The 15,558-nt window shown below is 39.2% G+C and overlaps 1 protein-coding gene across 1 annotated transcript; it reads right to left on the reverse strand.

Annotated features, from left to right (window-relative positions):
• Positions 1–1,229: 1,229 nt before the first annotated feature.
• LOC308669723 (uncharacterized protein) lies at positions 1,230–4,889 on the reverse strand. Its single transcript, XM_081330592.1, has 2 exons — positions 3,832–4,889; positions 1,230–1,315 (listed from the first exon to the last, which is right to left on the reverse strand). The coding sequence occupies exons 1-2, from the start codon at positions 4,754–4,756 to the stop codon at positions 1,290–1,292; spliced, it is 951 nt and encodes a 316-aa protein (XP_081186718.1). The 5' UTR covers positions 4,757–4,889; the 3' UTR covers positions 1,230–1,289.
• Between the last annotated feature and the right edge of the window lie 10,669 nt (positions 4,890–15,558).

Consider the following 15,558-nt stretch of genomic DNA (forward strand, 5'->3'; position numbering starts at 1 on the left):
ATTTTACAAGGAGTTCATGATAAGAGCCATGATCTGCACCAAACTTTGTTTCTACTGACTACGTAGAGTTTTCCATCTTTGTTCTCATCGTTAGAGGGCAGTTTGATTTCCCTTTTGTATATCTAGTAAAGGAACTTTTAGACTTTTGGAAGATGATATTGGCTACAAATATTTATTTTTCTTGCTAGAACTCTGTTTGTTTGGTTCTGATAGACGAGGACTCAGAGTGGTTTTTGCAATGAACGAGTTTATTGAATACACATAAGTCAACTGTCAACTGTCAAATGTTGCACCCTTTTATAGTGGAACTGTTTGAACTGTAACCAATCATCGGAGTCTATTTTCCCGCTTCTTGTTTATTGCAACCAATGATTGCACCTGAATCTCCCGCTCTAAACCCAGCTATATTGCAATCTGCTAATTCCCTTGTTTGCAACTATTTACATACACAACACCCCTTACCCCCCAGTTGTTGTTATTTATGTACAAAATCCTTTAAATATTTTGGTGGCCTATGGATTCTAGAAGGGTATCTATTGCCCTGGCTGCTAGGGACACCTTTTCCTGATTGTCTGCTTGGCTGATTGTCTCTGTTGGACCTGGGCTCTTGGTTACCTGACTCAGATGCTTCCCTGTTGCTGTTTTGTGGATTTGTTTGTGTTTGAAGATCAGCGGTCACTGGCCTACTCCGCAGGGGTATTTCCCAGTCAAACTGACTAAATTGTTGTGGTTGGTTACCAGGGGATGAGTTATTTTGCATTTCTGCTACCCCACTATCTGGCATGTTGTTATCACTGAACCAGGATGTACTGTTCCCCCCAAATATACTTTGATCCCCTTCTACTGGTACACATCCACTAGTTCTCTTCCTCAGCTGATCTATGTGTCTTTTGCTGATCCTATTCCCTTCCCCCTCAATAGTGTACGACAGGGGACCTAATATTTCAGTAACCACCCCTAGGATCCATTTGTCCCCTTGTGCATAGTTCCTGGCCCAGATTAAATCCCCCACTTTAAATGTTCTATTAGGAATGTCCAGTTCAGCACTTGGTAGAAGTCTGTCAGGGTGTAATCTGTCCAATTTGGTGGTTAGTCTCCTTCCCCACCTCATTTCAGCTGGACTTTTTCCGGTAGCAGTACATGGGGTCGTGTGTTGGGTCAGCAAGAATTCGGCCAGTCTTTGATGCCAGTCACCTCGGATGATTCTTTTTAAAGCGTCTTTCGTGGTCCTCACATTTCGTTCAGCCAAGCCGTTGGTGGATGGGTGGAAGGGTGCTGATGTCTTGTGTTTAATCGAGTTGGCCTTGAGGAAATCCTGGAATTCAACAGAGGTGAATTGTGGCCCATTATCTGACACAATTACATCCAGTAACCCATGAGTGGCAAAGAGGCCCCTTAATACCTGTATTGTTCTACCTGCAGTCAATGAACTGACTGGTACTACCTCTAGCCATCTAGAGAAGCTGTCTACAACCACCAGAAATGTTAACCCCTGGAAGGGTCCAGCAAAGTCAATATGAATCCTGGACCACGGATTTCTAGCTAGCTCCCACTTATGCGTACGAATGTGTTGGTGTTCTGGCCTAGAACGTTGGCACAGGTGGCAATTGGCAACACATTCCTCAATGTCGTTGTCCAGTCCTGGCCACCACAAGTGGCTCCTAGCCAACGCCTTCATACGTACTATTCCTGGGTGTCCTTCATGTAATTCTAATAAAATGGCTGGTCTGTGGATTTCAGGAATAACCACGCGGTTCCCCCACAGTAAACATCCCAAATGAACTGACAGTTCATCTTTCCTTCTGAAATAGGGAATGTACTTGGCATCCGGATTGGCATTTGGCCACCCACTCAGGACCCAGGCCATTATTCTCTTTAAAGTTGGGTCATTGTTTGTTGCCACAGCTATATCTTTAGCGGTTAAAGGCCAGTCAGGAATGTCCTGTAGGGACATTATTTGTCCCACAGGGGCAGGGTCTTCCTCAGTGATGTTTAATGGCAGTCTGCTAAGGGCGTCAGCATGTCCCATGTCCTTGCCCGGTCTGTATTGGAGAGAAAATGAATATGCCGAGAGGAAAATGGACCACCTCAGCATTCTGGGTGACATGATTTGGGGAGTCTGTTTATCCGTGGTAAACAGTCCCAATAGGGGTTTGTGGTCAGTCAGTATGGTAAAGTTCCTACCATAAAGGTAGTCATGGAACTTTTTTACTCCTGCCACAATTGCTAATGCTTCCCTGTCTATCTGAGCATAATTCCTCTCTGCTTTGGTTAGCGTCCGGGAATAATATGCAATTGGTCTTTGTATCCCTTGGTTGTCTAAGTGGCTGATAACAGCCCCCACACCATAAGGTGAAGCATCACACGCTAGATAAATTGGTTTATTTTCGATAAAATGGGTTACTGTTGATTGGCTGGAAAGAATGTCCTTTAAAGTTTGGAAACTAACTCTATGTTTATTCAGCCACTGCCAAGGAGTCTTTTTATCTAAGAGTCTATGGAGGGGTTCTGCAATGGCAGCCTTGTGTGGCACAAATGTATGGTAGAAGTTTACTAAGCCAAGGAAGGCTTGTAGTTCAGCCTTGTTCCTTGGTTCAGGAGCCCATTTAATTGCTTTAATTTTGTCAGGGGTAGGATGGATTCCATTTTTATCTATCCTGAACCCCAAGAAATCAGTGGACTTAACCCCAATACAACATTTTTCCTTTTTTAGTTTCAATCCAGCCCTCCTAAATCTTCCCAATACCTGTTCAAGCCGCTCCACTAACATTTCCTCATTTTTTCCAGCTATCAAGACATCATCAAAGTAAGGGCATACACCAGGTATGCCCTTTAAGGTCCTCTCCATCACTTCTTGAAAGATGCCTGGAGCTGCTGCAATACCAAATTGCAGTCTGTGGACTCGGAACGCCCCCTTGTGGGTAACAATCGTCTGTGCTTCTGCAGCCTCTTCAGAAACAGTCAATTGTAAGTACGCATGCGCCAAGTCTAGCTTGGCAAACATGGCGCCGTCCTGGATCGTGGCGAGGACCTGCTTCACCGTCGGGACCGGGTAAGCATGTTTTTTCATTCCAATGTTCAGGGTGGCTTTGTAGTCAGCGCAGATTCTCACATCCCCATTGGGTTTGAGGGGTGTGACAATCGGCGTTTCCCACAAACCACCCTCAACAGGTTCTAATACTCCTTGGCCTACAAGCCTGTCGAGCTCGGCCTCGATTTTTTCCTTCAGGGCGAAAGGTACCCTTCGGGCCTTAAGCCTGATAGGTTTTACTGAGGGGTCTAGATTAAATTTAATCGGGGGCCCTTTATATTTACCGAGAGATCCATCGAATACGTCTGCAAATTCATTGCAGACTGATTCGAGGGTCTTATTTTTAATTACTGAATTTATTCCCCCGACCCAAATGCCCAGGGCAGGGAACCAGTTAAGGCCAATTAGACTAGTCCTATGCCCCTCAGTAACTATTAAATCTAAAAACCCCTTAAATCCCTTAAATTTAACACTAAGGCTAATCTTCCCTTTTATTTTTATTGGGCTTTTTTGAAAATCAGTTAATTGAATTTTTGTTGAACTAAGTGGAATTTTCCTTCCACTTATTTGTTCAATCCTCTCAAGGGTTTCACTGGAAATTATTGACACTGAAGCCCCTGAGTCTATTTCCATTCTGCAAGGAACCCCTTGCAGCTGGACTATGATTTTTAATTTTCCTTCTGGAAAATTGCTGTTTTTCCCTTTCCTCCTGCGATTGACACGCGCCACCTCCCCTAGATTTGGAATTTTAACCTGGGGTCTAGGGGTCTCTTTGCCACTAAAGTAAGGGGTTACCTTACCTTCGGGCCACACATCGACTTCGTGAAGGCGGTTGTCGCGAGCACGGCTCCTACAGATGGCCTGGATGTGGCCAGTCTTCCCACACGCCCTGCACTTTGCAGTACGGAATCGGCAAGATGCGCGGGGATGGTTGCCTCCGCAGCTGCCACACCGGTTTTGGTTGTCGTTGTCGCGCGGTCTGGTTGCGGTGTCCCTCCATGGTCGTTGTGCCCCTGTCGCTTGTCTTTGCGGAGTTGCGGGTTGTTGACGGCGGTTAGGTTCAGGCCCCTCACTTCTGGGTGGTCTTGGCGCCAATTTCCCGAATCGCCTGGAGACTTCAGCAATATCTTCTTCCCACTGCTGGTCCACCTCCCCGCAGTCCACATAGCCCTCTTGGTTGATCTCGGACGACGCTGCCATGCTACTGCGGGGGGGGTCGCGATACCCGGTAGATTCGTACGTTAAAAGTTCATCGATCACCTCCTGCAGATCGCCGGTGGGTTTGGCGATTATTCTGTTTTGTAGCTGCTCATCACGCAAGCCCAGTACTACTCGGTCCCGAATTCTTATTTCTAAGTTATCGTATTTACATCGTACTGCGGCTTCCCTGACGGCAGCGACAAATTTTTGTATGGATTCTCCCGGTCTCTGGTTCCTTTTCTCAAAGATGCGCCGCCAGAAGAGTTCGGATCTCCTAGGTGTAAAGTGGACCTTTAGTTTGGCTAAGAGGTCGGCATAAGGCACGCTTGAGACCGGTTGCGGTTGACACAGTCCGACAGCGATTCTATAGACCGGTGTGCCGCAAATCGTCAATAATGCTGCCGCCTTTTTCCGGTCGTCTGTGATTCCGTTCACTAGCAGGAACCCTTCGACTTGTCCGATGTATTCTTCCCAATCCTCGGGGAAGTTTGGGTCGAATTCCTTCAATGACCCAATTTGCGCCATTCGGAGAATTTTTCTTATTCCGCCGCGGCCGCTCGGTTGACTGTGACACGTTTTCGAATTTGCCGCCTTTGCGCGACAATTCCGCCAATTCTCTGGTCTTCTGTCGATCCCACCTTCGTCGCCAATTGTTTGGTTCTGATAGATGAGGACTCAGAGTGGTTTTTGCAATGAACGAGTTTATTGAATACACATAAGTCAACTGTCAACTGTCAAATGTTGCACCCTTTTATAGTGGAACTGTTTGAACTATAACCAATCATCGGAGTCTATTTTCCCGCTTCTTGTTTATTGCAACCAATGATTGCACCTGAATCTCCCGCTCTAAACCCAGCTATATTGCAATCTGCTAATTCCCTTGTTTGCAACTATTTACATACACAACACTGTTAGTCTCTAAGTTGTTTTGCTTTATTTATGTCACCCCAGATACTATTTTATTTCTAACTTCATTATTCAGGTCTCCCATAATTAATTAGTGGAGCAACCTACCTCCAGAAGTTATGAATGGACCAACACTGGAGGTTTTTAAGAAGAGACTGGACAGCCATTTGTCTGAAATGGTATAGGGTTGGACTAGAAGACCTCCAAGGTCCCTTCCAACTCTATTATTATTATTATTATTATTATTATTATTAATTATTAATTATTATTATTATTATTATTATTATTATTATTATTGTTGTTGTTGTTGTTGTTGTTGTTGTTGTTGTTTGTTTTCCTTTGCTTTGCTTTCCTTGCAAGTTGCCATAAAATTGTTCAAATTCTGCATATTTGGCATGGAGTTGTCATATTGTCTTCTTGCTTCTGTTTCAATTTGAGACCATTCTATTATTTGAGGGGAGTTGTATCTGAACATCAACTTTAAAACCAGCTTTGTTGGTATTATCGACTTTGTTAATAATCATGACTCCATTTTTGTCCACAACAGGAAATGTGTCACTTTTCTAATGTGAAGTGACCCATTCCAATCCATTTCAATTTTCTGATTTCCAGAATGTCAGTATTCTTTCTTGACATTTCTTTTAAAAAAAGAATTAACTTATACTTTAGTGCAAGATATAAGATGAACATGTGATATGAATAGGAGCATAATATTTCATAATTAAAATGTTCTATTGCTGCAATCTCTTGTGAAATTATATGCTCTGTTAGAGCAAAAGAACATCTCTTTAGAATCAGCATTAATGAAAAATATAAAGTTAAACTCATCAGTTTCTGAAAATTAATGAAATGTTAATTTCATAATTTGGGGGGGAGGAGAACCACATTTTGGGGTTGTTTTAACTTCAACAGGATTCATACACTCATTCTGCAAAATAAACATAGAAATAAAAGGGATACCAATTCAAAGTGTACCTGAACTGTAGGGTTTATACAAAAGAAGATGCAGAAATAAATGTTCCTGCCTATGAAATAGGGACAATTGTGGTAGTTGTACTAGTTACTGTGATAAGGAATTAAAACAAATGTCAGACTTCAGTTTATGAAATTTGTTTGTCGACAACCAGTATCATGTACCAAAATGACCTCTAAAAACTTATCATGAATACTGACAATTACTTTTCCTATGGCTACAAATAATACTATACAACAGCTACAGCCAAATGAACCATGGACTTTGAAGATGTAGGAAGAACCTCATGAACCTGATATCTCAGATACATTTCTCACATTTTCCCTAGCTATGGAAAAGAGAAGAGCACAGCAAGTAACTGGCTGCAGTAGTAATGTTAAAAAGAGAGACTGGTTTCTGGGATTCTTTTTCTGAATTATTTGCTGCCATGAAATGGGTGAAACTTACAAGAAATTGTAAAGTACTCTTTGCTGAATAATAAAAAAAATGCTAAGGAGGTTTTAAATGGATGCTTGTGGGAGGTTGCAAGTAAAAATTGTAACCCTAAGATTGTCTATTCTAAACTAGGTTATACTCCTCAAAAGAGGTTTATGCAGTTTTGCTATGTTCTGAAGACATCCTTGTCATTAGAGGCACAAGCAGTCTCTAGTTATGAGTGTCTGTTACAAGCATCAAGTGGTCCCAGAGCAGTGTTGTTTGCCCATGAACATGAATACAATCAGAGATAGCTTTTCAAGCAGCTGCACTGAGCCTTCTGGACAACACAATTACCTTAACACTTCAAGGAATAAATGGTGTGAAGCATCCCTTTCAAATACTTTGCATAGTTCTGTTAGTAATAAACTACCATCTACATACATAATATGTTTACTGACATATTTTCTTTTTTTCATATTAGATAGCTTTTATTAAAGTTAGAGAACTAAATAACTTTGTATTGTATAAAGCTTTAAATAGGTAATGGGAATTTCACATTTTAATACTTAAATGGACATCATGTACTGGTACATAAAATACATTGGTATTTTAAAATAAATGTTCTACTTGAATTGTAAATATTATGTTTGGGGAAGATGGTTAAGCATGATTTTTTTAAAAAAAAAAATCTCTTACGTTGGATCAGAGTCTTAATTACCACAACCACCATACCTAATGTTAAAAAGCTTATTTTCTCATCTAAGAAAATGCTAATTTGGGTGTGTGTGACAGGAAATCATTCCTATATCTGGATTTATGGTAGCAGAATCATGAGTAACTTAGTATCAATTCAACATTATGAAAATACAGGTGCAAGACTTCCACCATTCATGAAGTATAAATAACTAACATATAAATACATATTCACACAATTTATCACAACATAGCGGTGCTTTGCTTGCACAGATGATTCTCTCTGGAAACACAGAGCAAACTGTGTGAAAGAATTCATTCTGTGTATTGTTTGATCAGCAACATTAAGATGTGTGAAAATGATGTGCAGTTTGCTGGCTGGAGAATTCTGGGAGTTGAAGTTCACACCTCATAATGTTGCCAAGGCTGAGAAACACTGGGTTTGATGAAAACCAATCAAGAGAAGTTCCAAGAAGACTTATCTTTTTGTAAATGCCCACATCCAAAATCACTATCTGAAAAAAATGAATGATCACAGATATGAGGAAGAGGACTGAGCGCCTCCGTGTATTCATTAGTGATGGTATCTGAATACCATAGACCATGGAACAATAGCTTTTCGGGCAACAGAAAATGGCAACTAAAATCACAATAAAATCACAATAAAAAGTTTAATTTTTTTTAGCAAGCTTGATGAAAATTATGGCTCCTTTTTTCCTCCTAGGATATTACAATAATTTGGATGCCTTTTTTTCTCCAGGTTATTACAATAATCTTGCCTCCTTCCTGACTCTATTGTTGTATAAATATATTGCCAATATTTCAGAAATGATTTTGGCTTGCTATTTTGACTTACCACTGAGCTGCCTTCACGACAGATGGTGTTCAGTTGTGCAGAAGACACAGGAGAAAGTAACTGAAGGCATGTGATTCCATTGTCTGTTGTGTTGCAGTCCAGCATTAATGCTTATGCTTCCATTAAATGATCTGTGCCTCAATATCAACTCAGATATTAAACAGAATGTGACATTCAAAAACATAAATTAGTGTAAACCATATATTTAATGAGCTGTGGATCTAAAGTTGCTGCATTCAGGATCATTATAAACTCAAGTCAAGTCAAATGCAGCAAATGTCACAAATGACATATCAACAACTGTTTGTCATATGTTTTAAACAACAGCATTCATAACAAATGAAAGCCATAAGGAAGTCTAAGAGAAGAAAGAAATATGGACTATATAATTTAATCCTAAAACATAGATTAAGATAAATATTTATTTTTAACAGAAATGACTGGTTGAAGATACAATCCATATCTCCAAGCTGTGCCAAAAAAATGCAATTACATAACAAGCAACCTCAGGCCTGGGCCACCCAACTTTAAAATGTCATCTCTCGAAATGGATTCTCCATCCAATTCCCAGTCCAATCACATCTAAAACCAAGGAAACTTTCAAACAAAGAGTTATTGATGTGGCTAGCCAAGAAGATTGTCATGGCTGCCGTTCTGCTAAGCTACACATCACAAGTTGACAGCCTGACATTAGTAACAAGTGGAGGGAGCAGTGGGGGTATCAAAACCAAGCTGTCCCATCCTGTGGGAAGCACAGCCATCTCAAGGTGACACTAAAGGAATGCAGAGCCAGTGAGCACACAAAGACAGGGACCGTTTCCCAAACAATTTGTTAACATCTAATTGGACATTGACTGATGACCTGAAGGTTGGCTGTGAACAAGGGAAATTTAACTGAATCTTTTGTGCACAAAAATCTCAGATGCAGCTTTGCCTCCTCTGTAACCACATTGGTTTTAGTAAAGTATAATTTTGGCTAATCATGGGCCAGGAGTTTTTCTTTTCTAATTGACCAAAGTGGGATGGTTGACATTGATATTGCAATACTTAAATATGTCAAGGTATCTAAAGTGGCTGGTTCAACCCAAATCAGGTTCCCAGTTAGAAAAATATTTAACAACTTCCATCCTGCAATATCTCAGAAAAACTTTTACAGAGCTCGTTTCAAACAACTGAACTCCATGGTAAGACATTGGAGGTTTCATGGAATCTCAACTGAAGAAAAATTGTGCATTTGTGGAACACCAGGCATTCAAGATACTGGACAGATTCTTGTTGACTACAAATTGTACTTTCCAGAAAGTACTCTCTGCTTATTTAGACATTGGGGCACCTAGGAGAAACAGTCTTATTTCAGGGAACTAACTTGCATATCATCAGTAAGACTGTATTCTTCATTTCAAAGGCCATCTCAAAGAGGATGGGAATACATTTGTCAGATTGGAGTTAACTGTAGGGATGACTATTATGGAAGTTAGGTTTTCTTTTTATCTATTTGCATTTTTATTAATTTTTATTAAATTTTATATATTTATTACAGTTAATCTACTTAATTTATAAAGTTTTCTTCTATTTTTCCTTATCCTATTTTATCTTACTTTTTATCTTTATCTTATCTACCATATTTTATTCTATTTTATTTTACCATAGCTATTTTATCTCATTCACTGTACCTTATCTTTCATTGTGTTTTACTGTGGCTGAGGCTCATGTTTGATATAGTCAATTGACTAATGAACAAAGTACATCATATCGTATTGTATCGATAGATGGATACATTGCTATGCAATATTTAATGGCCCTTTTCCTAAAGTTGGAGTAGAGCTTTACTGAAAGTACATAAATTAAATTATAATTCTTTGCTTCTGGACCTTATGATAATACCACATAAGTCTATAACCAGGAATAATAGTCTTCATTCAAAATGTACTAAATGAGTTAATGCTAAAAGATCCAGTTTTCATAACCTACTGTGCAATTTTGAAAGAAATATTGTGCAGGAACATGTGCTTGCTGAAACTAGAAAATCCCATTCTAATACAAATACACCAACTTCAATCACCTAACCAGTTTGCAATAAATATTTAAAGACTTCACTAAAGTGCTGATGCTAAGGAGAATCAGTGGCGGTCCTCAGTTTGGCTGTGCTTTGATGACAATATTAGTTCTGTTTCCATCACTTTTGGAAACACAGATAACTGCTATGTCATGAAAAGGAGAAGTGTATACATTTTACAAAGACTTATTCCCTTAAATTGCATCCAATTGTGATTTTTTTTTAAAAGTTCTTTGCAGTTTAGTCCAAAATCTACATAAGGAAAGAAAGTCTGAAGAAAACACAGCACTGTTTCTAAGTGTTGAAAGAAGAATCAGAAGGGAATACACAAAATATCTGCAATCATTCTGGAATATATGGTAATTTTAGCAACATCCCAATTATGTTTTGATATATTTTCATTTTAGACCTCCTATGGTCTTAAATGTTGTTCTTTAAAAGCAGTCTGATATTTAATACTGTAGTTATGAAGTATTTTATGAGAAATCCTGTTACACTGTCTCTAAGAAATTACAAACGTTAATTCAATATATATGGCACAAAATCTGCTTTCATAATAGCAGCTTCCTGCAATGTCAGTGAAGGACAAAAATGAGTAAGATGTCACATAAAGGGGAAAATTCTATAAAATTAAAATGTATCAACACAGTATTTTTCAGGAACAGCCAGTTATAAAAAATACTTGGGGCTTGCACACAGGCAATAAAAAGGTAAAGGTAAAGGTTCCCCCGCACATGCGTGCTAGTCGTTTCCGACTCTAGGGGCCGGTGCTCATCTCCGTTTCAAAGCCGAAGAGCCAGCGCTTGTCCGAGGACATCTCCGTGGTCATGTGGCCGGCATGACTAGACGCCAAAGGCGCACGGAACGCTGTTACCTTCCCACCGGAGTGGTCCCTATTTTTCTACTTGCATTTTTACGTGCTTTCGAACTGCTAGGTGAGCAGAAGCTGGGACGAATAACAGGCGCTCACTCTGTTACGCGGCACTCGGGATTCGACCCGCCAAACTGCCGACCTTCTGATCGACAAGCTCAGCGTCCTAACCCACTGAGCCACCGCGTCCCTTATACACAGGCAATGGTTAAGATTAAAAAGAAAATTGTGTGCAACAATTTCTGAGAAAGAGGTGTTTGCAGTTCCCTGGCACATATCAAAACAGCTGTGTGGCCAAAAATATTTGCCCTTACTTTGCCTCAGAGCAGAAGGATATGGGTTTGGACATACATCCCACCCCCTTCCTAGAGTGCCATCATTTTTACTGTTCACAAGATGTAACAGCAGTAAGATAAAATTTGTGATGTGGGTATGCTGCCTCTTCTACATCAAGAGAGCTCACAGGAGCAGATATCATCCTCTTAAAACATAATTGTGTTTTCAACTCAGGCCACTTCCACAGTACTTAAATCTATTAAATGTGTACAACTCTGAATCTGTGCCAACCTTATCCGTTTAGGATATTTGAAAATAATTATATTGGTAGGATGCAGCCACCAACTTCCTCACAGGGCTGATAGCTCTGTTTAACGTACTCTGAAGATGCCGCTCAGAATATTTTCCTGTTTTTATCACTTGTTTAGAAATAAAAACATTTTCCAATAAAGCACCAGAGGAAAAAAATGTTAACTTCTTGCTAAATTTGTTTTAAAATTCTAAATATACAAAATTTTTGAGCATACAGCTGTCTTCTGCAGCTTTAGAAAACTTGCTATTGTAAATAAAAACTGTGCCAATTCTCCTAGCTTTTACAGGGGAAAAAGTGTGATCCATTTTTTATCTCAGAAAAACAAAACCAAGTATGCAATTCTGTACTCAACTGGTCTTGTTCTCCTTTATTTCCTGTTGAGCACAATTGAATATTAGGTCACCTGGCTTTAAGAGCAACTACATATTTTCATCAATATGACTGTCTGTCATCAGCAGGACAATGAAAACAGAATAACAGGGTCTGTTTACTTAAGTTCTCAAAGCTGAAGCTTCCTTAGATATATTACCATTAGCAAAACAACCCATTGATCTATGTATTTTCCAGGTGTTCTCCTGTCTTGTTGTATTTTCTCAGCTGAGAATATTAGGCGCTCTTCCAATTAAAGGGACAGTCACTAGTCTTTGAGTCTGGCATAAATTGGGCTCTCCTTGGTGCAAATTCTTATTTTCACACTATAATGGCAATCTGTATGGTCCTTGCTTGTTGAGGGAGGGATAAGTTAAGGAAATGAATTGGTGTATTTTGATGGCTTTGTTTCTTTCCCACCAAGTGTTATCATCAGTCACTCTCTTTAACTCTCTTAATCTCACAATGAGTTTAGATTAGCTATCCTGCTAGATCACAGGTACCAAAATTGATCGTGTCATGTGATGTATCAAGACGTACCATGACATTTTTTTCCTTTGTAGACCCAGAGTGGGTGTGGCCTGCACTTGATGCATCCAGCCTGTGGGCCACCAGTTTGACAGCCCTGTGTTAGGTGATCCAGAGAGCAGGTGTCAGGCACTAAGAGGAGAGGAAATACCTTGTGAAGTAGGAGACCTGTGTCTCAGTACTTTTGCTTGACATAGTTTCTTCCCTATACCTGTAACCTATACCTGTAACCTATCAATCACAATATTTCTAAAAGAGTGCTAAATTAACATTCAAATAATGCTCTGTCAACAGGTAAGGCACAAAGGGCACAAGTTGAAGTGAGAGGGAGTAACCAGTAATAAGGGAGTTCCTTTAGGCTTTAAGGGAAAGATAGGTTTGGCAATGATTGAACAAGGAGTCCACTTCAGACATCATGGTCAGCAATATACAGAAGGCAGTGGTGGAAAACCACAAACAACACACAATTCTGATTGGCCTCATGCACAACAGCAACCACTGTCACAATGACAACTAGGGCTGACACAGCCTTAATGAGGAAACAGTTCGCACCAATGCTGACATAAGTAACCATAACATATTGCACTAAATCTTATGGCAATTGCATCTATATGGTAATTGCATCTGATCCTGGGAATTTTTATTAATAAGGACAACACTTAGGGCATGTAGTAAGAACTATTATGGTTCATCTTATAGTCAACCAGATGTTTTGGCTGTATTTGGCACTTTGTTCATCAGTTGCATTTTTCCCAATCACAAGGGTCAGGGAGAGACTGTTGTTTGATGGTCTTAAAAGTGTCATGGCAGAATGTAAGTTACTCCAAGTAAAGCTGCATTCTGCAATTGATCTATGATGATTTTTTCAGTGCCAATGATGTTCAAGTGGTGCTTTAGTTGTTTTGGGATTGCCTAAGATTCCTATTACAATTGGTACTACCTTTGCTTTCTTTTACCACAGCCATACTACTTCAATTTGTAGTCTTTATATTTTGTGATTTTCTTCAGCTCTTTCTCTTCTATTCTGCCATCTCTAGGTACGGTATTGCAACATCCATTACCCAGACTTTTTTGTCTTTCTTATCAACAATGGTTAGCCTGGAATGTGGTATGACAAATACTTGTCTATTTGAATTCTAGAGTCCCAGAGCATTTTAGTTTTTTTTCATTTTCTTTGTCTGTTTTGTGGTTCCACGAGTTCTTACTTGTAGCCAAATGGTATTTTTGTAGATATTTTGTAGATTGTTGCAACTTTGTATGTCAAGCTACACATGTTGTTTGTACTTACTCTGTATCAACATCTTGTAACTAACTAGGTGGTCGACTGTACCTTTAGTTTCTTTGCAGAGATGATATTTGCTCTCTGTTGATGGCTTCTCAATTCTGGCTTTGTGTGTATTTGTTCTTAGGGCTTGGCCTTGTGCAGTCATAATTAGTCCCTCTATCTCTTTCTTCAACTTTCCTGCTCTTAGCCATTGACAGATCTTGTTATCTTTTTTGCTTGGTATGTTTTTATATATATACTAGCCAGATAATATTTTGCTTTGTCATGTCTCTTTTCTGATTTTCATTTAGTTTTTATTATTGGCCAGTTTGGCTTCTTCAGTATATCATAGGCTTTCATTGTGAACTAGTTTCAACGCATCTTCTTTACTATCAGATATTCTTTTAATGCCCTTTTTGTCTTCTTCAACTATCTTGTGTACTGGCTGTATTTCATCCCCATTTGGGCTCCTTGGTAATAGAGCCTTTCAACATTACTGTATGGATAAAGAGCATGATTCATTGACATTATTTTTATGGGCTTCCTATCTGGAGCTTCTAGTTCAGCTTAGGTAGAGCCCACTATTCTAGATATATATATAATGACCTGAATTGCCCAGGTTTTAATTGCCTTGATGGTATTTCTGTCACTGAGTCTGGAGTTTAATATCTTTTTTCGTCATTTTTCATTCTTCTGATGTATTCACTGCTAACCTACTTCTTGACTTCAGTGCGCTTGATGTTGTCAGTCTGAAGGATGCTACCATCAAAATAGAAGATTAAGTTAGAATATTGAACAATAGAAGCATAAGAGCAAATTCTAATTTAATTCTGTTCACTTGTAATAAAAAGAGTAATTGTTTCAAAAGTTTAATAGATACATATGTCAATTGATCTCATACCCTGGAGATTTCCCATTAAAGTATGGTGGATTTCTTCAAGCGCCAGGGCTTTGGAAGTGCATACATGACCAAACCCTTTTGGGGTTTGTCCATCTGCTAGTTACATCCTAGATTTTTTGTAGTTTTTCAGCAAATTTTACAACTTATAGACAACAAGACATTTCCTTATTCTTGTTATCTCTTTTCTGGCTGCCTAGAGCCATTTTTTGTTAACATCTCTGATTTTCAGCTCTCCAGCTGACCTCATTTTTGTACAGTTCCTTTCTTTACAATATTATGACTTTCAGGCCTATAAATGTTCCCCATTCATTTTCCATTCAGTCTAAACACTTACAATGCTTGAAATTTAATGCAATTTACAGGAAAAAAAATCAATGCATATATATGACCATAGACTAGAGAGTACGGTAATAATGATCAGTAAATAACTGTGTTCACTGGAGTTTGCATAAATCTCAAGGGTATAACTTTTGGTTCACTGAGGACATTGTAGGCTTCTGCAGCATATCAAGAACTGCATTCCTGAAGCAGGCAAGAGCAAGATTCATTCTGGCTGTGCCTTAACCTCTTTTCTATTTAACTCCATAAATTCCAGTAACTATTAAAAAAGCTGACAGAGGGGGGATGTCACACATTCAGTATTGACTATTGGGGCAATTAGAACATCTCTGGGGGTGGAGGGAAAACAATAACAAAAAGGGGATCAGACTATTGTGATACAAAGTCCACTCCATATACAACTATATAGGAAGTCACAATGTAAATCTGAAAGGGAGGAGCATCCAGTGTGATGTCACAAAACACATTTCATTATTTTGGTGTCACTGAAATTAAGTACAAAATCCTATAGCTAGCAGTTCTTATAAAGCCCCCTATAACCTGTACACATGTTAGAATAATTTGA

This window comes from Vipera berus (genome assembly GCF_964194415.1).
Source record: "Vipera berus genome assembly, chromosome: 6".
Classification (NCBI taxonomy): domain Eukaryota; kingdom Metazoa; phylum Chordata; class Lepidosauria; order Squamata; family Viperidae; genus Vipera; species Vipera berus.